The 24,464-nt window shown below is 36.6% G+C and overlaps 1 protein-coding gene across 2 annotated transcripts; it reads left to right on the forward strand.

Moving 5' to 3' along the window:
• Positions 1-334: 334 nt before the first annotated feature.
• On the forward strand, positions 335-22,654 carry LOC106054321 (uncharacterized). 2 transcript variants are annotated; one of them, XM_056044658.1, is made up of 23 exons: positions 335-561; positions 3,400-3,518; positions 3,801-4,080; positions 5,222-5,379; positions 6,495-6,599; positions 6,728-6,838; positions 7,661-7,858; positions 8,580-8,677; positions 9,009-9,084; positions 9,208-9,282; positions 10,027-10,121; positions 10,231-10,381; positions 10,930-11,100; positions 11,876-11,997; positions 12,555-12,805; positions 13,490-13,617; positions 15,380-16,394; positions 17,567-17,657; positions 18,753-18,868; positions 19,103-19,181; positions 19,929-20,122; positions 20,537-20,678; positions 21,909-22,654. In XM_056044658.1, exons 2-23 carry the CDS (start codon positions 3,456-3,458, stop codon positions 21,961-21,963), a joined length of 3,774 nt encoding a protein of 1,257 aa, XP_055900633.1. In that variant the 5' UTR covers positions 335-561; positions 3,400-3,455; the 3' UTR covers positions 21,964-22,654. The 2 variants fall into 2 exon arrangements, with proteins under 2 accessions (XP_055900633.1, XP_055900634.1); XM_056044659.1 differs by lacking the exon at positions 335-561 and adding an exon at positions 756-776.
• The last annotated feature ends 1,810 nt before the right edge of the window (positions 22,655-24,464 follow it).

Here is a 24,464-nt window from a genome sequence, read left to right on the forward strand (position 1 = left end):
AAATGTACAGAATTTTGCCCATCGGAAAGAGAACTTAGTGCTAAGAAAGAAATTTACTTTCATAAAGAAGAGGTAGACAGAGAAACCGATTACAAGACAACATCAAAGAATAGGCGGGCCTATTATTTAAAGAGGTTCATGTCAAGGAGAAATACAAGGGGTCGCCGAGCTAAAAAGGTTGAGAATCGCTGGTATAGACTCTAGATCTAGAGAGAGAGGGGAAGCTTGAGTGACTGTCAAGTTCTTGCTGTTGTCAAAAACATATATAGTTCAGTGCTATGCAACTATATTTGTACATGTATGTTGACTATGTATTAATCTTAGACTAGATTTGAATTTGAACCTAAACAGGTTACACACAAAAATAATTAAATAATTGAGAAGATACAAGCTAGACCTACTATATTTTAGATAGAAATCTCTATAGATGAGAATCTAGACCTAGATCTATATATAAATCTAGTCTATTAATGTCGATCTCATTGAAAAAAGCGAAGGAATAAAAATGTAGCCAATCAGATCGCTGCTACATTTTTTAAAACAAAGATGGCGAAGAAAAAGGTTGTTTACCAAATAAAATTCAGATCTAGTTTACATTTACGTAGATCTAGCTCTAGATCTATAAAGATCTAGATTATACCGTAAAGTCTAATCTAAGGTGTAGACAGTTGAGGGGGTATTACGTTGTTATATATAGACTTGATTAAAAAATACATTTAGAAAATATAGATCGTACCGACGTACGTGTAGTAGTGTAGTCGACGACTAATGACTAAGTGAGTCGTGTAGGCACTGTTAGTAGTGATAAGTAGTGTTAGTGACACTCTGACTGTTACCTCACACTGTAGACAGAGGCTAAGAGTAAGAGTGTAGTGTTAAGTGTACGCCTGGCTGTGCACACTACACAGACTGTCACTATCATCATATCATGTCACTATTACTATGATTAGTATGATTATCATTATTTCATTATGTACTGACTACTGGACTCTCTGACTGATACTGGCTTATAATTATATAATAATAATAAAGACTAGTAGATCTAGTACCTCCTAGTCCTAGTTTAAGTTAGTAACTATTCCTTATTCAAACTTATTCGAATAATTCTATTATTCTAGATATAGATCTATATTATTATATTAATATTCTAAATCAAGTAAGTAATCTAGTACTACTTATAAATAGATCTATTGATCTATCATCTAGAACAGTGTTTCTCAAACTGTGTGCCGCGGAAGATTTGCAGGTGTGCCGCGGGAGTTTTGAGAACGCCACACGTAGAGCGTTATACAGGTCTACCTACTATTAAATTTTTATTTTACTTTGCGATGACATCCCCACTTGCAACGACCAGTAATAGTAGTTGATGGCTCCATAGTGACGGAAAGGGGTGCTAGCTCTTCAGTTTATGGAATTGTCCACTATACATATATTATTATAATGACTCAAATGTAGGCCGCCTTAGCAGACGCACAGCAGTTCTCGAATTGGTAACGATAATAATAAGCGATGTTTCATGTCAATTGTTTAGGTGTATGCTAATAATAACAAACTATCAATAAGCATTATTCATTGTTATCCATGGAGAAACACATTAGCAAGAATGAAATGTTTATAACATTAAATGAAAAGCAATGAACCAAACGAAGGTACAAAGAAGATTACATCGGATATGGATTTATATATTCGGGTCCTGAAGATTCTCCACTGCCATTCTGTCTGATCTGCAATGCAACTCTGTCGAATGAGGCGCTTGTTCCAATCAAATTGAAGAGACACTTGGAAACAAAACATCCAGCTGTAAAAGCGCAACCGAAGGAATACTTCGAAAACATCAGGGCTCAACAAAATAAACAAGCTAAGAAACTTACGAACTACCTAAAGCTGACAGAAAAGGGATTGATTGCAAGTCATAAGGTTGCTCAGTTATTAGCAAAACGCAAGAAAGCACACACAGAGGCTGAATCAGTCATTGCACCAGCTTTAGCAATAGTTGCTGAAACTATCCTTGGACCTGATGCCGCCAAAAAAGTTTTAAAAAGTTCCTTTGTCAAATAATACTATCTCGCACAGAATTGAAGACTTATCGTCCGATTTACAAGATCAAATCTGCGAACACTTCGACGTGACTGAGGATGAAGTGTTTCTGCTGTGGTCTCTTCAAGTTGATGAATCCACTGACGTTAGCGGCAAAGCCCAGCTGCTAGCTTTTATTCGGTTCATAAAGGATGAAAAATGTGTAAACGAATTCTTATTTTACAAAGACTTACCAACTACGACTAAAGGCGAAGATATTTTTAAGTGGTGAACGAAAACATTTTGCTATTCAAAGTACAGTGGAGACAAACTGTGTCAGCGTTTGCACCGATGGCTGTCCTTCCATGCAGGGAAATAGAAAGGGATTCGTCACTCTTGTGCGTCAAGAAAATCCAAATGTATTAGTTGTTTACTGCATGATTCACAGAGAAGCTCTTGCCTTCAAGTCCTTGCCGAAAGATTTGATGTCTGTTCTGGATCAAGTGATTCAAGTTGTAAACTTCATCAAATCGGAAACCATCAAAACTGAAATCATTTGGGGAAAAATTGATTGTCTTCGTGACAAAGTAAGATCTTGAAAGGACTGCTTTCCTACTTACAATGAATGTGCTTCAAATAAAGAAATCACCCCGAAATTCTGGACACTTTAAAACACCTGCAGTCAGCATTGAAGGAATCATTTCCAACAGTTGGAAGTAATGACTATGGATGGGTCAGCTCTCCATTAGGAAACAATGAAGCTACAAATCTTACATCTGAAGAAGAAGAGCAGCTCATTGATTTAAAAACGATGCAGTTCTAAAGTCAAGTTTTGCCGAAAAAAGCCTGGATGTGTTTTGGATTTCAATGAACAAGCTATATCCTGCAATCAGTTTAAAGCAATCAAAATAATTCTTCCATTTGCATCTTCATGGTTTTGTGAGTTTGGATTTTTAGCACTGACTGAAATCAAGTCTAAGAAAAGAGAGAGACTTCTTACAATAGACGATGAAATGCGAGTTTCTTTGTCGACTTTGGCGCCTCGAGTAGATCGCATTTGCTCTCAAAAACAGGCACACCCTACACATTAAATGTAATACTTAGGTCATTTTTTTTTTCTTTTTATTATAAAACAATTGTTGCTCTTCGTAGTGTGCTGCGAAATTTTTGTAGTTTTTTTACTGAGCCGGCAGACAAAAAAGTTTGAGAAACACTGATCTAGAATATAGTGTAGTTTATTAATTTTAAAAGTTAAGCTTGCTGGTCTGATGTACTATCTCAGGATAAAATAAGCTTTAAATTTTTTTTAGATGGGCTTGGGACTTGGCTGATTGGTGACAAAATGTATTTATAAAAATAAAAAGTCTCTATTTCATGTTTCAGAACGATCAAAAAGCAATCAAATTCAAAACAATATTTGTGTAAGATTGAGACTAGCAATGCTTTCAATTGACAATTCAATAGCAGCTCAAGAATCGGAACCAGGAAATGCAAATGTTAAGGTGGGTTGGTGTTGGTGATGTAGACTGAAGTTTAAAAGTTGTATTGTTTTTAAGTTTTTCTTTATACGAAACGTATATATATATTATATCAGCTCACTCTGTCTGTCTGGTAAAAAAGTTTGTACATGTTCTAATCTAATGATTGTGTCTTTTCTTAGGTTGTAATCTAATGATTGTATCTCTACTTAGCTTCTAATCTAATGATTGTATCTCTACTTAGGTTTAAATCTAATGATTGTATGTCTATTTAGGTAGTAATCTAATGATTGTATCTCTACTTAGGTTGTAATCCGTATTCGCCCTTTAAATGAAGCTGAAAATAGTGAGAAACATTACACTGTCACAGAGGCCATAAGTGACCACATGCTGGTGTTTGACCCAAAGATCAACCCAGCACCAGGATTTCTAAATGCCAATCGAAGGGACATCACACGCCGTCGATTTAAAGATCTGAAATATGCCTTTGACTATGTGTTTGGCCCCAATGCAACAAACAAAACAGTATTTGAGCAGACGACAAAAGGAATTGTAAGCGGAGTATTAAATGGTTACAACTGTAGTGGTGAGTATTAGATTCTGATAATAAAAATTGCTTTACTATATTCATGTTTATTGTGTACCTGTCTGGTCTCTGCCTACAAAGCTCTGTGTAAGATTCATATTGTTTTAACTGTAGTGGTGACACTGGGGGAAAACCTGGGCAGTAAATTTTCCAGTGCTGGGCTGTCAACACATACTTCTCTTCCATACTGACCGGGTCCAAAGGATGGCAAGCCATCACAATTTGGGGTCAGGTGGCTGTAGGAGTTTTCCAGAGAGCAGTAGTCTTACTACTGTTCCCCCTCCCCCCCCCCCCCACCTACAGGGCTCTTGGACCAGATTTTCTGTTAGGGTTTACTCCCTTAGCCTTAGACCTTGCAGGGACACACACACAAGGCAGTCAACTATTGACCTATAGTTAGGGGTTTGGTTTGTGTGCAGCAGGGCATGTCCGCAGAAGGGTCTCGGATTGCAGATGCCATACACAATAGAAGCAGAAAGAAGGGTGAACATGCAACAGCGCCTGGTGATTACATATGCCCAACCTGCGATCGCAGCTGTGTATCAAGGATTGGCCTCTTTAGTCACACAAGAAGTTGCAAAGGGAAAAGATCGTCTCTCGAGACGTAAAATGCCACAGGCATGGTGACACTGGTAGGGGTAATCATGTGTGTAATCAGTTGAGATAGATAACACAGGCCATTGCTAAGTGAGAGGTCAACCATGACAAGTACTTACAGGTGGCACTTCAGGAGACTGCTATTCATGTGTGATATGGTCATGTGATCATCCAGGAGGAACTGGCCTTTGAGGACTCTATATAAAGAGTAAATGTGTCCATAGTCAAGACATTTCAGGATTCAGATTCAGTCTGGTACATTCGAATCCAGGACCAGATAAAGAGGCCAGAATAGTTTGATACAGCAGTACAGAGTTTATACTGCAGTATAGTTATCCACGCTGAAGCATTTGTACAGTCAGTGTATCGTGTTGCCAATTGTAAAGTACTGACTCTGAATTTTTTAGACGTTAAAGAATTGCATTATTTGTTGCCAGATTTGTCAAGTTGGTTGTTTTGTGGGGTGCAGTGTTTGCACAGAGCCTAATATAGAGAGTCGTTTCAATATAATTCTTGACTATGCCTTATATTGTTTTCATTTCAGTCTTTGCCTATGGGGCAACAGGAGCGGGCAAGACTCATACAATGCTTGGAAATGAAAGAGAGCCTGGAGTGATTTATCACACCATGATAGACTTGTACAAGAGAATCAATGAACAGAAAGATGAAAAGCTCTTTGATGTAGCTGTTTCCTATTCTGAGGTGAGAAATGAAAAAAAAAAAATTCTTGTCACAATTTGTGGTCTGCATGCCACTCCTCTGTATTTCATCACTTTACACATTAGCAAATATCTCAAGGAATTACCTGCAATTAAGACCCATCTAATGATTTATACTTCTGCACTTGCCTAGACATTTCAAAGACCGTCCAGCTCTACTTTATTTCATTAACTTTTGAATCACAATCAGGGTTCTACGGATCCATGGCATATTAACACTAGCAAGCAAGCTAGATTAAAATAAAAACAATTGATCATAACAATGACACTCGTACCTAATTTTTCAAGTCATTGGATTTTTTAAGATTATTATTTGATAAGATGACTGACAGTAGCTAGTATGTTGCAAGTTAACTCCCCTTGATGAATTTCAAAAGACTAAACCTGATTATCACAAAATGAGATATTTAAACAAAAAAAAAGAGTTGTCTGGTATGGTCAAAGTAAAAGCAAGCTCTACACTTAAACTCCAATTCTTCATCATGGTTGAAACTCTAGATGCTTAATTCAGTAGGCCAAGCTATTCAGCCTGCCACCATGCTCCTTTCAAAGTTTTTAAATTATGAAAACATATATCTTCTTCTTCTTCGTTCTCATTGTTATGTTGGAGTGTTCATATGACTAGACCAATACATGAGATGAACTGCGCAGTGGTTTCCAAATCAGGGAGCTCTCCATATAGTTTTCTTTCTATTGGGGTGATTTGGGGCCAATGTCTTATACTGGCCTCTTGGTAAAGAGAGCAGTTTTGGAGGACCTGGTCGGCATTCTCTGGTGATACTCCACATGGGCAGATTTCACTGGTTCCAATTTTGAGCTTCCGGTACATGTGTTGTGTCCGGTCCTGAGTCGAAAGATTAGACGTTGGTCTTGTCGGGATAGCTTATAGTAAGCGTCATCTTTCTTGTGATTTGGATGAGAGCTCGTCCATTTCTCATTTATTTTATCTACAATTAATTTCTTGAATTCTTCTGGATAGAGTGCAGAGTTTAACACATATCTGATTATTGTGTATGTGTCTGACATTCACAAGATAGTGTGTGTGTTTTTGCTAATCACAAAGATAGTGTTATTTCTAGAAACTGTTCTCTCCTTTAGGTTTACAATGAACAAGTTCGAGACCTACTAATACCTAACGGTAATCTACCTATAAGGGAAGATAAAAATATTGGAGTCATTATAGCTGGACTTTCTCTGCATAAGGTTAGTTTTTTTTTTATTCAAATCATTAAATGATGACTAACACGTAAGAAATGTATGATTTTTATATAACACATATTGCTGATACTTGACCTGTAAACATCTATTCTACATGATGTTCTAATGCCCAGCCTAAGACTGCTGACGAGCTGCTTCATATGCTGCAGTTTGGTAACAAGAATAGAACTCAGCACCCTACGGATGCTAATGCAGAATCATCACGATCACATGCAGTATTTCAGGTTTGTTAAAAGTTATACGTATTAAATCTTTGAAATCTTAGCAGTTCAACATGTTAGATTGTGTTACTTAAATGAGTTCATTTGAGAAGCTATAACAGTTCAAAGTGTAAGATAGTGTTACTAAGTGTGTTCATTTGAGAAGCTATAACAGTTCACAGTGTAAGATAGTTTTACTTAAGTGAGTTCATTTGAGAAGCTATAACAGTTCAAAGTGTAAGATAGTGTTACTAAGTGTGTTCATTTGAGAAGCTATAACAGTTCACAGTGTAAGATAGTTTTACTTAAGTGAGTTCATTTGAGAAGCTATAACAGTTCAAAGTGTAAGATAGTGCTACTTAAGTGAGTTCATTTGAGAAGCTATAACAGTTCAAAGTGTAAGATTGTATTTTAAAAATATATAATCTGAAAGCTAGGCAGCAACATAAAAATTGGGATCATCTAGGCTTGAATACTGATTCATTGTGACCACTCCTGCATTTTCATCTCACAGCAGATGTGGCTATTGCACTTTTGTTTTGCCGACAATGTAGAATAAGCTCATACTACAGCATTTAGTTTCTTTAAACCTATAACAACTGCTTTAACTCTTGTTGTGTTTAAGTGTAGGGCAGTTGTTACTGTTTGGCCAGAGATTGTAATTCCTGGCTGTGCTTGACACTATTTATGAACTAATGCTACAGTTTATGAACTAATGCTACAGTTTATGAACTAATGCTACAGTTTATGAACTAATGCTACAGTTTATGAACTAATGCTACTGTTTTATGAACTTATGTTACTTTTTGTTAAATAACCTTTTATTTTCAATTCACTTTTGTCCAGGTTTTTGTAAATCAAAGAGAAAAATCAGCCAATGTGAGTACAGAAGTGAAAATGGCCAAAATGTGTCTCGTGGATCTGGCTGGCTCCGAAAGAGCCAATCACACCACAAATCGTGGAGACCGATTCAGAGAAGGGGCCAACATCAATAGATCACTTCTGGCACTAGGAAATGTCATCAACGCCTTAGCTGACAATAAGGTTCAAAGCATTAGATTCTGTATCTAAGTCATTAGTTAAGCAGTAAAATAATTATTTTGGTTTAACTTGGCAAGGGAAATTTGTATATGAAGAGTGAAATTGAAAAGTTCCTATCCTGCTATGGTTGAGCTCGTTATCTAATAAAAACTTTTTAAAAAAATTTCATTATGTTGTATGCACTAAAAAACAAGATTCAAGATAATTCTTCTTCCTCTTCTTCTAGCCAGCTTTGTGCTGTTTTCTTCAGTAGTTCAGCACTGCCGTACAGGGTGTTGGTTATGTTGGGCTGTAGTGGAAGTAGGGTCTGCCTAAGGTGGATTAGGAAGGGGCATTCAAAGAGGATATGGTTTACGGTTTCATAAGGATGGGCGCAGTGTCTGCAAAGGGGGAGTTGTGTGGAGTTTATTTTGTTCAGATGGTAATTTAATAGAGCTGTGTGCCTGTTCTTATTTGGAAAATTGTAGATTGTTCTTTGCGGGGGAGGAAGTTAATATTGTCCAGTTTGTTAGGCATAGTCATTTCCTTGTACATGGCTCTGCCTGTCTTTCCTGATGCCCACTCCTGAAGCCACTCCTCTAAGATAACAACATTTCAATTTTAAGTACAATTTCTTTCTTGCTCATAATAATGCTCTTAGCCTGTCTTGTGAAGTTTACCAAAAAATATACCTTGTTTTATTTGTTTAAATTAAGTCGAAACTATACTTTCTGTCAATATCTAGTTCAAAGGTCATATTCCATACAGAGACAGCAAACTAACGAGGCTCTTGAAAGATTCTCTGGGCGGCAACTGTCAGACTGTAATGATTGCTGCTGTCAGGTTAGTAGAACATTCGTACACATTCAATTGTTCATTAGTAACATGCATTAACTATAAATAGACTGTATTTGTGAAGTATGTGTGTATATATATGTGTATGTATATATATATATATTAAATTGCTTTTATACAAATATTGTACATACTTACAGCATGCTCTGTGCGCTATGGTCCTAGCTCATTTATGGACCCGTGGGGAGGGAGTATTGGGGAGAAATTTTTCCCCCCTTGTTAGGCAGCTCAGCAACACACTTATAACTACACCATTAGTGCATGGCTTACTGTCAGTCAATTTATTTTAATGATTGTCTTTTCTCTATTATGTGTACAGCCCTTCTAGTCGTTCGTTTGAGGACACTTACAACACATTGCGCTACGCAGATAGGGCGAAACACATACGAGCTGATGTGAGTGTTATACCTTAGTATTATAACATTATGTCTAAAGGAAATTTTTATAAAGTCAGAATTAGTTCTTTTATCTAAGGAAATTCTTTTGAAAAATTTGAAACCATTCTATTTATTTTCCAGTTAAAGAAAAACGTTATGAGTGTAGACCTGCATATAGCTAACTACAAGAAATATGTCCAAGAGCTGGAAAAAGAGGTACGCATTTGCTTTGAGATGTTTGTTTTATGAAAAAAATATTTTTGTCCATGTCTCAAATGTTCCTTCAGATTTGATAAATTTATCCTAGTCCCTTGGAGGTGCATGGATGAGTGGTAAAGCTTCTGAATTGAGGGGTCTACGGCTCAAATCCTGGTGAAGACTGGGGTTTTAAATTTTAGGATCTTTGGGCGCCTTTGAGTCCACCCAGCTCTAATGGGTACCTTACATGAGTTGGAGAAAGTTATGGTGGTTGGTTATGGTGCTGGCCACATGACACCCTCATTGACTGTGGGTCACAGAAACAAATGACCTTTACATCATTTGCCCTATAGATTGTAAGGTTTGAAATTAGCCCAAACCTTTCCCCGATAGTTGTCAGCCCTAGTGATGCAGGAATTAAAGTGTTGTCTATAAAAATGTGAAGGAAAAAAATGCCTACCCCAAATCGGGCGCTGGCCATTCCAACAGCTGCTAATGTACCTTGAATAACTAGTCATAATTAATAAAATGTATCATATCTTTTTGCTAATGGCACCTTGTCATTTGTCGTTTGTTTTGTTTGATAAATTTTGGAGCTTCTTTAAAAGTGAATAGTTCAAACCTTCTTCAAAACAGGGTTCAAACATAGGAGCAAAATCTTATCAGTTGGAACTTTGCATCACTTAGCCATGCAACAATTTTTTTTTATCTTTTATATTATAAATGATTTGCAATGATACAACTTTTCATGTCTCTGCATAGAATCAAGAATTGAGAAAAATAAAACAAAAACTGACTGAGTCCTTAGAGAAGGGGGACCTGGGGAATGTGACTGTAGTGTCCCCCATCATTAGGCAGTAAGTATCATTATCCATTTGTAGTTTTTCCTGCTAAAGAAGTTCCTTTAAGTATGTGAAGATGCATCACTTATAAATGTTTGTAAGGAGCTTAATTTAACCTCTTTAGGTATCAGGAGCGACTGAAGGATCTGTTCAAGACTCGTCGAGAGATGCGCCGAGCCCAGATGGAGTCTGAAGGAGCCAAGAGAGAGTTGAAATGGAAAGTTATTCGTAAAGAGCGAGCAGTTAAAAGAGTTCAAATGTTGACAGCATCCCAGGTAAGAAATTAAATTTATAGATTTATCTTGTATACCGGAAGTTAGTTTTTAATCCACCATAGTTGGGGCTGTTTCTACATTTAACTAGTATAGTGGGTGTTAATAGTTATATATTTGTATTTATATTTTTGTCTAGTATTGTTGCTGTTTATAGTTCTAAATAGTATTGTTCAATCTAGTATGGTTGGTATTTATAGTTTTATCTACTAGAATTTATATTTATACATTTTTCCGATATAATTTGCAAAATTAAATTACTTTTTTTTTTGCTAATTTCTTTGTTTTTGTGTGTGTCACCCAAAATATTTTGTAAACATAAGATCTTTTTTTTTTAATGTATAATTTTAGGTTTTATCTCAGGATTGTTAACATTTTTTTAAATATCTCTATTTCAGTATTAAAAATAAAAATGCATTGTGTCTCTGTTTGTATGTTATATACCGGTACACTAAAACAGAAAAACACTTTATGTGTCTGCGTGCACTATGCCTTACACTAAATTTAATTGTCTGAACTTGACCTTTTTTTTTTTTTCCGTCATGTTCTAGACTGTGATCAGCAAACACAGACGAGTCATTGAAAGAATGAAGAAGAGAATAGCCAAAGAGGATTCCTCCCTGGCGGAGGCTGCTCATAGGATCCACGAACATGATGCTGCCATCTACAGCACTTATTCCTCTATCTCTTCATCTTTGGCTGATGGGAAGCAGACGCCTGAGGTAAATCTTTTGTCAATGGTTGTGATGGCTGAATGATTCCTATAGTATATTAGGGCATTGGGCTTTGCAACTTTTTGCAAATAGAATTATTATTCTAAAAAAAATAAAGCTACCTAAAGACGTCTGCTGAGGATCATTAAATGCATTGCCTCCCCTGGGAAAGGATGTGCTTGGTTAATAAATTTTTGGTTATGGTTAAGAGATGTTCCTGGTTCTTAGGGATGACACGGTATTATTGAATAGTATAGAATTGTTGACAATTGTTATTGGAATTGATATTGATGTAAATTAAAAATATACTCATAGTATACATATTCTTTAAGAACTGACCTGGCTTAGCAAAATGACCTTTATGTTGTGATCAATTAAAAATCATATTTCTTCTTTATTAGTCAACATTTTATCATTACCCATTAAAACTTGTAAGCTCATCAGCTCTTTGTCTTGACAAGATGAATGTATTCAAAGAAACTGTGAAGCAGACACACATGTTCAGTCTGTAATCTCTAGATCAACTGAGTCTGTAATCTCTAGATCAACTGAGTCTGTAATCTCTAGATCAACTGAGTCTGTAATCTCTAGATCAACTGAGTCTGTAATCTCTAGATCAACTGAGTCTGTAATCTCTAGATCAACTGAGTCTGTAATCTCTAGATCAACTGAGTTTGTAATCTCTAGATCAATTGTGTCTGTAATCTCTAGATCAACTGAGTCTGTAATCTCTAGATCAACTGAGTTTGTAATCTCTAGATCAACTGTGTCTTCCATTCTCCAGGTGTTAGAACTGAATGCAAGAATTCACGCTGTTGAATCCAATCTTTATGACAGTCATATGTACTTAGCGTTTGTCAAGAAGATGGCTCGTGCCCAGGAATTACAAGCTGTCGGGAATGAAAAGTAAGTGGGTTGCTTGTTTAGGGAAAAGTTTTCATCTTTGGTATCAAAACTTTTAAGAAATAAGACAATTTTAGGGTCTGGTGTGAGTCAAGTGCTGACACCAAATCCCATTGTTAAGTTTGCTGATGTGCAAGCCTTTCAGTTTATATGCTTTAGCAAACATTGCTTTAAGTTAGAGCCAAAGTTTATGATGTAATTAAAAACACATTCCTACAGATGCTACTTACAGCTGCTAGCTGTTTCAAAATAGACAAATCCTTGAAACTCCTCAATATCACTTTTTATCATAGTGTTGAATTATTGAATTTTAATTTTGAAACCAACACATTTAGATGTAATTAAATTCATTCTATCAGACTTGTTTATTTATTTATTACAACATATTTTTTTTTAAAGCTAATCAAAACATTTTGGGTTGATATGGGGAAAGAAAAGCGCAGGGAGACCACTCCAAAGAAAAAATTCAGACAGGGAGACCACTCTAAAGAAAAAATTCAGACAGGGAGATCACTCTAAAGAAAAGAAAATTCAGAGTCTTTTGTCTTGTTTCTCGTCAGACTTATCTCTTGTCTAATTCAACTGGTCAAGAAACAGCATGACATCCTGGACAGTCAGGATCTATTGAGCTTAGATCTGAAAGAAAAATATGAACAGTGCTGTTACCTAGTGGAGGAACGTGGTGTTGCCTGGAACAGTCCTGGACCACCTCAAGATGGCTCATCGACACACTGGTCTGGCAAAGATGATGATGAGGAAATAAGTATCAGTGAAATCATTGATATACAGATCCCCAAGCTACAAATCCAAGGTAATCTTCACAACATCTAATGAATTAATAACCTCACCTTTTTTTTCTCTGTCTTCTAGACTTTACCCTTTTCTTTCTTTGGCTTACACCTACTGAACTCTTTAGTCCCCAGAAATCATCTTTATATGGTATTGCAGACTTGACTGTGTTTTTTGGCTTACACCTACTGAACTCTTTAGTCCTCTGAAATCATCTTTTATATTTGTATTGCAGACTTGACTGTGTTCGTACAAACTTCTGTGTCTATTTGTATTACATATTGTGTTTCAAGGTTCAAGTTGTCCTTTCATTGCCTGTGTTCTAGTGTACACTTTTTTTGTACCTGCACTGTAGTCTTGTGGGAGTATTGCTTTCATTGTGACTTTCTCATAGAGGCGACAATGACTTGTTTATAAAAACTGAAATTTTGCTGTTTACTTGAAAGGAGCTGGTCACACTAGACCATGTATGCTGTTTCCTGTTGGCTATACATAACTTACAGGCCAGAGATTCTCAAAAGAATTTGGGGTTTGTTTCTATCTTCTAATGACTCACAAACCAGAGATTCTCAAAAGAATTGAGTTTGTTCTATCCTCTAATGACTTACAGACCAGAGATTCTCAAAAGAATTTGGGTTTGTTTCTATCTTCTAATGACTCACAGACCAGAGATTCTCAAAAGAATTGATTTTGTTGTTCTCACCAGCCTTGCGTGTTGACACTCCAACCAAAGCCAGGGGTGACACTTTCTCTCACGTGAAGCAACAGCCTCAAAGAGTAGTCAAGCCAATGTCCGCTGTCAAACCAGCCAGCAGGTCACAACAAAATGGACAAGTAAGTAGGACTGTGGGTTTTTTTTTTTTTGGGGGGGGGGGGTATCTTTTATCCCACATGAAGCTGACTTAAAATGGTATTTTTGTAAACCACTTTTGTCTTATGCACTACAGGTACTTAGCATTCATTTCATAAACTAAATGAAAGTGTTATGCGCCAGTAGACCCATTGACTCCGCTTCAGCCTGCTTTTCTTTCTGGGTATGGTCCCATAGCCTTTTGTCAGCCAAGATCATCTGCAAGGCAGCTATTGTTTTATTTTGGAGCTTAGATGAATTACTGTCCCTAGTTTATGAGTTTAATCTACCCGGATTTAGAGTTTAAGCGCCCTATACTCGCTTTTTGCAATCATTTCCCTGGAGTTTTTAGATGTTTAAAGCGAATATCCTAACCACTGGAATACCCCCACCTCATCCTCCATGACTGCAAACCAGTTGGTCCACGGCTGTTTATTTAATATTCACAGCTAACCCTTATATCTAAGGGGTTTTCCTCTATCCGCCACCTGGGGGACGTGCTTGGTAGAAGATGGTAGCTCCCCCAAGTACTAGTAAATAAAACAATAGCCCAACAACAAGCAAAATTGTCTCTCATTGTTGAGATTTGTGAAATTCTAATTATTTAGTTTTTGAAAAACACAGTTGTCATATCATTACTGTGTCCTAGTGCAGTGTTTCTCAAACTGTGTTCCCTGGAACCCTTGTGTTTCATGAGGCCTGAAGAGGTGTTCCATGAACTACTGAAATAATTACTTGTAGGCCACGGGGTGAATTAATTTCTCTAAAATAAAATAAGAAAAGTGTTCCACTAAATACTCAGAATGTGTGAAGTGTTCCGTCAAGGAAAAAGTTTGGGAAACATGGTTCTAGTGCATCCCTAAGCTGTAAAGGACAAAATACCAGACATTAAAGTCCTTTGAAGAGCGTGTCTGCAAAGCATCCACACAATCCTGACGCAGTCCCAGCTGCGATGGGCAGGTCACGTCTACAGAATGGAAGACCACCGCATCCCTAAACGACTCTTGTATGGCCAACTAAGCGAAGGAAAGCGCTCGCAAGGTGGTCAAAGAAAGCGCTTCAGGGACACCCTCAAAGCTTCTCTGAAGGCGTTCAGCACAGACCCAAGCACCTGGGAGACAGAGGCACATGACAGAGCATCATGGCTTCGCGCTGTGAAAACTGGCGCACAGGTTGCTGAGGAAAAAAGAACAACGCTGGCAGAAGAAAAATGCCAGAGAAGAAAAGCAAGGCAAACGACACTAGTTCCAGCTGGAATAACCTGCCAGTGTGCTGTCGAACATTCTGGGCTCACATAGGTCTCACCAGCCACATGAGGAGGCATAAAACCCCAGTGCAAAGCCCTCAGCCCCCTGGATGACAAAGTGGTCATCATCAAACCACGATGGACGAACTATATATATATAAGCTGTAAAGCAATCAGCAACACTAGGAGGGCATTGGGATTTTTTGCTAGGATACTGCTTGACAATAATGTACGTAATTATTCTTTTATGTATTTTAAAAACAAAAAATCACATTTATTTTGCTTTTACTATTTAAAAGCTATGATGCCATCAGTTTACGTATTTCACCTGGTTGGCATATCTAGATGGTAAAAGTATATGTTCATATTTAAAAGTTCAGTTATTTCTAATCTCATGAAAGTAACTACCTTAGATTTACTGACATAAGAAACATGACTTAGTGGTATTGTTTATTTAAAGATCCATACAAACTTAGATCACATTGTGTTTCTATTCACAGACTTATGAAAATGGAGAAAGAAATGTGAAAACTGCATTTGGTTCAAATTTTAACAATGATGATGCCTCGTCCCATCCAACTCCAGTATCTAATGTTGATGTGACTCAGAACAGGATGGTGAACCCTTCAACCACTAAATTTGATGGGACTGGTCAGCTGATGGAGAAAAGCAGCGTAGTTCGTAGTGCTCACGAAATGACCTCCATGTCTGGAACCAGTTTTGAAGACAATACATTAGTGCCTACAGAGTCTGTGAGTGGTGAGAAAGTTGTCGGGACCCAGGGCTCGACTAAAGAAACCATGGCCTCGGCTGGTCCTAGCTCAAGCCTTCCCAACATCGGGACTGTGCCTTTAGCCAAAATTTGCCTGTTTGGTAAGTGTGATTTCAGACAAGTGTCTGATACTGCATCACAGAACTCCAGCACAGACAACGTCAATGAAACTTTTCAGGTTCTCACACCAGCACTTTTAAACACACCTTGTATAGATAAACATTTGCCTAAAGGTTCCGCTATGACCCCTTCCCAGCTTTTATCGGACATGAATAAACCAAAGCTCATCCCAATCGAGCAACTTATCCAGAAGAGGAAGTCAGAGAATGTAATAGAGGAGTCTCTCTCCAAGTCACCGAACCCAAAGGACGCTAGAACAGAACTCACCAAGATGAGTCCAGTGTTGCGGCACAACCTCAGGTCTCCAGGGTCTGCATTTTCTAACAACTCATGGACTCAACGGAGCGAAAAGGACGAGAAGTCCAACTCACGACGAGCATCCTCGGATCATGCCTACCGGCAGAGCAAGTGTAGGACTCCAACCCAGATAACAAACAAAGCCAACAGTAACTCTCCTTTAATATTTAACCGACAATCGCCAACTGCCAACAAGCCACTCTCTGGATCAAACGGTGTGGCTGCTCAGAAATCTAACATTCCAGAAACAATCCTTGGTAAAGACAAATGGAAGCCTGCTGGGGGTCACTGCATCAATGCAAATAATGTCAACTCCTTTAGCTTAAGTAAGTAAACTTTTTGGTCATTTGGGGGTTTTCTCTATGTAGGCTTAAAGGTTTGAATGGAAACCAAAACAAGGTACTTGGCAGAATTGTTTTTTGAATAGTTGTAGTTGTAAATGAAAGTTTAGTGGCTTGAGTGAAAAAGAAATAAACTGTAAACCATTTATATAATTTTTTTCTGACAGTGATAAACAGGGCCCTTACAGTAATAGTGTTTTGACAGCAGTAGTCAGTGCTCTGATAGTAGTTACTAGTGCGGTTTGCGCGCTGGACTGTCGTTCGGATTTGTTGAGGGTTCATACCCTGCCCGCTCCCATCTCCCGTCGTCCTGCGGGAGGTTTGGACTAGGAAGTAAGCTATCTTCAACTCTGAAGGAACATCCGAAACATGTAAAACATTTTTTACAGATAGTATTGAACAGAACTTCTGGTAATTCACATCTTTGCATATCTGATGTTCTAAAATTTCTGCCTCATGAATACGAAGTTCTTTTATTGATTCTCTGACATTTTTATCAATGTTTGGAGTTATTGTTCATGTATCATGCACCTAGGCTTTATCTCGATTTACTACCTACCACTTTTGAGTTGATTGGGTTGGCCCACTTCTTCATGCAACACACTGGCCTATATTCTAGGACAAAATTTGTACAAATGCTCCATCTTCCCCCTAGTGCTATTAGAGCATGGAATGGGTTACCTGAGTCAGCCAGGAAAGCCAATGAATTGGTAGAATTTAAGTCATTGATTAACATGCATGACTAGATTGACCTAGGGACACATGTTGGATGTAATCATCTTCTTTTTTTTGAAGTAATGTCTCTATCTTATAAGATAAGAAGATATTGTTGGCCATAATAATTCTTTTTTTTTTTTTTTTGTCAAATGATGCTTATAAACAATATTTCTGTACTATAATCAAAAGCTATTAGTTTGACAGCCAATGTTACCATGACAGAATTATTTTATAAAAAATGATAAGCATATTGACTTCATCGTCAGAATTCTACATAACTAGGTGTTGTGTCTAAAAATGTTTTTTAAATGCTTTGGTGTGGAGATTTTTTTTTTATGTAGTCCAGTGTGGAGGGCTGTAAAAAAAAAATTTTTCTAGTTCCAACTATGACATTATGTTTTAATTACTTTTAAGACTAATCTAAAAATGTTCATTTCTAGGTCCCAGAACCTATGCTGATGTAGTGAAATCTCCAGTCGTTAGTCAAAGTCTCTCACCTGTATCAGTGGTTAAACCTATTCTTAATAACTGGTGAGTAGTAGTAAAGTGACCAAGTGATCCAAGGAGCAGTTCATACAAAGTTAGCTCATCTCTCTGTGTTCACTTGTTATTGTATGTATAAAGATCAACAACCTTTTCTTTCCTCTAATAGAAAGAGAGATGATTAGATTCAGGGACTTCCTAAAATCCTATCTTTGACCAGCATTTGAAGTGGAGTCTTTTACCATTTGCCATTGGTTAATGGTACTTGACCATTATAGATCATTTAACAAATATGTTTGAGGTGAACTCTCCTTGACCCTGCAACTGACAACTTTTAACTTCACTCGAATTAAAACTTGGACTGGAACTAGTAGCCTTTCAATGTTTTTGTTTGGGATGATGACTTATTCAATGATACATAAGTTGACCAACTGATCTCTTAGTAAAAAAAGAAAAAAATTAATTTTTGGTATAGATTTCTATGAAAGAAATTTTGGCATTTATCAAATATTTAATATTCATTGCTTTTCAAAATGTTCTTTAAGAATGTTTTTCAATACAGCTACCCATTACAGGGAAAATCATTTTTATTTCAGTGTTCCCACAAACTGCTAATAATTAAAAAATCAAAAGTAAAAAGTTTACTCCTTAGAAAATTGAATTTGATGATTTCCTATTTATACATAGTTTTCACCATTTAAAAGAAATAAAAATTTCATGGCATTCTCTGGAAATTCAAAACATTTTAAAATGAACACAATCAATATTGTTATGACCAACTTTCCATTTCAAATTTGAAACTATTAAGTTATTGCCCCATACATGACCATCGGAACTACCCAAACAACATTGGAACTACCCAAACCATCCTACTAGCTCCATTCATGATCACAAAGGGCTATCTTTGGCCCAGTACAAATATAATTTGACAGTCTCCAGTGTATTTTGAATGTTGAAATAAATCTGATGAGTCAAATTAATGAATCAATCACTGGAATAATCATTAGAACCTAATTCAAGTCTTTATTTTGCATGTGCATGATCAATGTCTCTATATTGAATGTATAATTTTTAAATCTTGTGTCTGTGTACAACTTTTCAAGTTCATAACTAGAAATCTTTTATGTGATTCTCACCCATCAGGGTTGGCGAACCAATGGAAGGTGGTATTAAAACACCTAACTTTAATCCTTGCATTCAAACTATAAAATCTTCACTCATACAGAATCAAGTCAACTGGTCAGAATTATTGGCAGCTAGTAAGTTGTATGATAGTCTATGATTTATCCAACAATCAACATTTTTTTTTTTTAAATCAAGGTTAATCTACAAATATTTTTGCAAGAAAATTTTTTTTTTAATAAGTGTGTTGTATATCGGTACTTAACTAAAAAATTAAATTGATATAAAATATCTATTTAATAAAGTTCTATTATTCTTTTGTATTGCCTGTATCATTGTATCATTTACATTGCTTATCTTGTATATTTCAGAGCCTGCAGGGGATACAATTAAGGTTCGAATGCCATTGAGATCACTCAGTATGAATACTAATCTAGAAGTGCCACTACAGTAAGTCCTAATCCTGCATGTAGACTGTGCCCCTGAAGTTTTGTGTCTAAACTACTGTGTTTTTTTTTATAATTTAATTTTCTTCTTTGATTGTGTGGTTCATAAAAAAAAAAATATCTCCCTTTAAAGACGTAAAAAAGCATTTCTGGACAATTGGAGACTGTCATACCATACATTTTGTTATATCTGTAACATTTTTATGCTTCCTTATCAACAAGATGAGAGTGTACACTTTTACTTGTATTAAATCCAGTTCTGACTTCAGTCACATTTATCCCAGTTTTCCTGAGATTGGGGCATGACAAGGTCTAAATTGTGCCAAAACCCCCAAAATATTTCTTGAGATTATATTTGACATATTGACACGGTTGACTTAGCAACATTGGACTGTGCCGTTCTTTATTAGATTAAATATTCAACGTTTACAAGCAAGCAGTCTTCACTTTGTTCTTGCTGTACTGTCTGAGAGATAGATTTACATTTTGTTGTAAATTTATTATAAAAGAACTCGCAGATAGAAAACAAGACATCACCAGTACTAGCAAAGAACAGGCCATAAACTTAGTTGTCCTCAATTAAGTTTTACTAGTTTAACCAGATTGATATTGGACTTGTCAATAGTCATCAATCGTAGTCTTCACTAGTTTAACCAGATTGATATTGGACTTGTCAATAGTCATCAATCGTATTCTTCATCTAACACTAACTATTTCATCATCTAGTACTAACTTTTGGGCTGTCCTTTAGACTTTCAGAACAAGCTTCATCACTAGACTGTACAACGGAAGTGAATGGTTACAAACTGCGGTGCAATAATTTAAAGTCAAGACGCATGAACAGAGAACTGTCATCCAATCCATACAGCATTCATGGCAGGAAAGTGAAACCATCATCAAGTCAAGAATTCCCTGTAGGCTCTGACCAATCAGAATGTAGTGATAGTAAGTTTTAAGTTTCCTTGACAAGCTAATAGTACCAGATCACACCATAGATTATACATTGTAGAGTTTATTTTTTTTTATATATGTTCATGTTGTATCAGCCAGTTGGCAAGCAATTCATAAGTTTACAAATTAAATACCAAATCTTGAAACCAGTGTAGAAACTGCTTCCAGGTTTTAAGTTACCAAATGGAAATGTCCTTCATACTCCTGGATCTTTTGTGCTCCCTAAATGTGGACCACAGAATTTTGTGACCAGGAGTTAAGTCTCATGAAAACAGAGGAAAGTAATTCGCCCTAATATAAAATGAATCATGTTCTTTAGAGTTTACATTCAATGGCTGCTTCATGTCCACTATATAAGCAGTGAGATTTAACTGTTCGTGATACAAGTAATGCCTATTCTTTGTCCAGATTCATGTCCCAGTTATATGCAACCTACCTTTGCCCGAGCTCAGAAAATGTTGGGTCTTGGTGTGGACAAACCTGTACGAAGAGAAGCTAACAACCCGTTGTCTCGTCGCACTGTGACCAATAGACACCCTCAACAACCTTTGTAAGTACAAGGCTTTGATTTATATAGAGAGTTTTCTTTATAAAAAAAAAACTGTTTCACACAAAAAAGTCTACACTTTTTTGTTCAAAGACTTTTGAGTTAAGCTTTAGATATAAGCCATGGTAACAGTGAAACAAGTTTGTGTCTCTTGTTTTAAACCTAGAACTGTCTTCCATAACTCCCACGCTTAATGCTCTTCATATAAAACTAAATGGGCTTTCCATCATTTGACTTGAACACTGTTCACTCAGGAAATGCCTAGGCAGGTTTTTGTTTTATCTTACTATAATGTTGTTGAAGGTTTAAGTCTTAGAGAATTGATGGATTATGTAGTTTTTACAAAGCTTATATCATCTCACTCTGGTAAAAAGTTTGTACACATTATTTCTCTACACCCAATCTCGAAGTAAGCTGAAATTTTGCACAATTATTTCTTTTACCTGATAACACAAGAATCAATAAAATAAATTAACAAATTAGTTAATTAACTATTGGTAAATAATTAGTTAGTATCTTCAACAACGGAAAGAAATTGTACTTGACAGATGTGGTGATATATGTTAAATTAGTCCCCATGAAGACTTGAGCCCTGAGTGAACTTTTTTTTTATGCATTTAAAAAATGATCATTTAAACATTCACCAAGATATCTTCTTCCCTACCCCTTTCCCAACTGGTCCAGACAAGTGATAGGATCTTGGCGCACCGAGAAAGTTAAAAGCTAAACAAAAACAATTGTTAAAAAATATTTCCAATCAAACAGATTTATTTTTGTTATGTCTAGGTCAATCATACATATTGACTGGTCCAAACTATTTGATACACTTCATATAAACTCTGTTTTTAGAAATGTTTTTAAAAATGTTTTTCTTGTTACCGGTACGTTTGTAATAGTCATTTAGTTGGTCTTAAGTGTGTTTTGTTACTGAGCTGTCCATTTTAGGTTTCATTAGTTTTATGTTACTTGCATTCCTGTTTATGTACAGTATTTTAGTGAAATAAAGGAAGTGTTATACATATGCATAGTGCAGCTATTCAAAATTTATTTGAAATTATTCAAATTAGGGACACCTAGATTAATTCAAACTATATGAATGCTGGGTATTAAAGTCAAGTAAATGAGTGCACTATCTCCCTTACAGTAAATATGATGGTCCTCATGTATAGATTGTATCTCAAGTTTGAATTGCCTGTGTCACTTGTAGTCTTCATATTTATTTTATTATTGCAGGTTTTCTGCCCAAAACAAGTCCAACAACTCTTCCTACATGGGCTGGAGGCTGTAACATCAAGTTACTGGGGAAGGGAGGGTGCTGTGTTGTCTGCTACGCTGGCTGGTTGAATACTTTGTTTAGAGTTCTGATGTTTCTACTCACAAATAAGCTGAGTAAACTGGGCTTTGATTTATTATTATTCTCATCACATTGATGACAAAATTAACTTAGATGCATTGGACAGTTAAGTTGAACCTTTTTGCAGGCTATTAAAATTGTGCTCAAATATTTTAATTGGCCTAATTTCTTTCTTTTTTTTTGTACAATATTAAGTCAGCCTAATAAAGTCTACTTGCTATAGTAGAGTGCTTAGTAGAAAAAAATAATTAATAACTAGTCTTATTAAACATAATATTTATTTTAAGTTTTTGTGACACTTGTTGTATCTTAAGTGGTACATTAGCTTTAGTCAGGTGGGTTAAAAATGAAACTGCACATGGTCGAATAAAAGCTTATCATTTGTTAGATTCTAGAAATGTTAGGACCATCTCTGTTTGTGTTGACAATTAAATCCCTCTGAAGCTGTATATTTATAATAGAAAGCCATTATTGTAATATACTGAGTCTTTATATCACCAAGTTCTTTGCATTCTTTTCTATATTTACCAAAATAGTTTTTAGATGGTTTTAAAAATTCAATATATGTATGCCTGTAAAGCTGCTTGTCTGTTTACAATGTCAATAAAAGAAATTTTAGACTCTATTTTTGTCTTTCATATCTATTAATATACTAGTGTGTCTATATATCTATATGTATGTCTAATATATAAAGCAGAAAGTAAGGCGTATGTATGTATGCATGTCCAGAATAAAAATCAAAACCGTTTGACCAATCTTGATGAAACTTGGCATAAACGTTCCTTAAATCTTGTCGGAGACTGTAATGTATGTTTAATGTCCCTTACACTACTGGAGGCGCGGTGGCTGAGCGGTAAAGCGCTTGGCTACCGAACAGGGGTTCGAATCCTGGTGAAGACTGGGATTTTTAACTTCAGGATCTTCGGGCGCCTCTGAGTCCACCCAGCTCTAATGGGTAACTAACGTTAATTGGGGAAAAAGTAAAGGCAGTTGGTCATTGTGCTGGCCACATGACATCCTCGTTAAATGTGGTCCACAGAAACAGATGATCTTTACATCATCTGCCCTATAGACCACAAGGTCTGAAAGGAAACTTTACTTTTTTTTTTTACACTACTGGAGGGCCCTAAACATAGACAAAAAGTACCTAATTGTATCTCTATTAAATAATGAAACTTTTGTTTTAACCCGTTTTTTGCAGAAATTTATATTGGTTATGATTATGTCAGCTGAATGGGTAAACCCTTTTTCATACTCTTCATTAATTTTCGTGACTAAATAAAAAAAAAATGAGAAGGGAGCATTCTCCATGTTTGACATAGATCTAAATTCAATCCAGTCGGTCAGTAATACTCAAACTAAAGGTCGCAGGTCATATCCGGCTATTATATATATGGCGCTGTGAAAACTGGCGCACAGGTTGCTGAGGAAAAGAGAACCACGCCAGAGAAGAAAAGCAAGGCCCACGACACTAGCTCCAGCTGGAATAACCTGCCCAGTGTGCGGCCGAACATTCCGGGCTCACATATGTCTCACCAGCCACATGAGGAGGCATAAAACCCCAGTACAAAGCCCTCAGCCCCCTGGATGACAAAGAGGTCATCATCGAACCACGATGGACGAACTCTCTCTCTATATATATATAATTTTCATTATAGCATTCACCAGAACCTGTTTAATAATCCTGACATTTTACAATAACAATGGAGAACAGGCATGTAGCGTTTTATACCACCCAACACTACTGAGTCTCTGAGCTATTCAGAATGTCAGAACCATTGCCTAGTAGACATAGACCATTGTCCGAGGTATTTTGTCAAGCACAATGAAATTCGGTCAATAAAATACTGCCAGATTTAGCAACACTTCTAGCCAGCTTTATTTGCTGCTGAATTGCAAACTCTGTCACAGTCTGTGCCAAGGAAAAATTGCGCGATGTTGTTTTTGTTTTTTTCCCAGCTGTTCCGGACTGCCATACAGAGTGCTGGTTAGGTTGGGTTTTTTTTTTGTTGTAGTAGGGTCTGCCTAAAAAAAAAAAAAAAATCCACGACACCAAGTAGACCCGATGTAAGTAATATGTGCCACCCTGGTCTTCAAATGTAGTTTGCTGAATCTTTTGAACGCGACTACAAATATGCTCGTGGAAAGGAAGCAACAGAAAAATGGGAACAACATAAGACTTTCCTGGACATCTTCGGGAGGAAAATTACAAAGCGGAACGATTGTTGATTCTAAGTCAGCTATACTATCACCAGAGCAAAAAAAAAAGGGGGGGGGGGGTACTCGATGCGTACGTGGCGCAGACGACTGAATGAAATCTGCTTCCTCTGAAAGAAGTTAGAGCTACCGTAGGCCTATAGAGGCGAATGGTCTCGATAGAGGACAGCGTGGATCTGTACCAATGAATACTGGGTAAAGCTCAGTAAGAATATTCA

Source organism: Biomphalaria glabrata, chromosome 10 (assembly GCF_947242115.1).
Source record: "Biomphalaria glabrata chromosome 10, xgBioGlab47.1, whole genome shotgun sequence".
NCBI lineage: Eukaryota > Metazoa > Mollusca > Gastropoda > Planorbidae > Biomphalaria > Biomphalaria glabrata.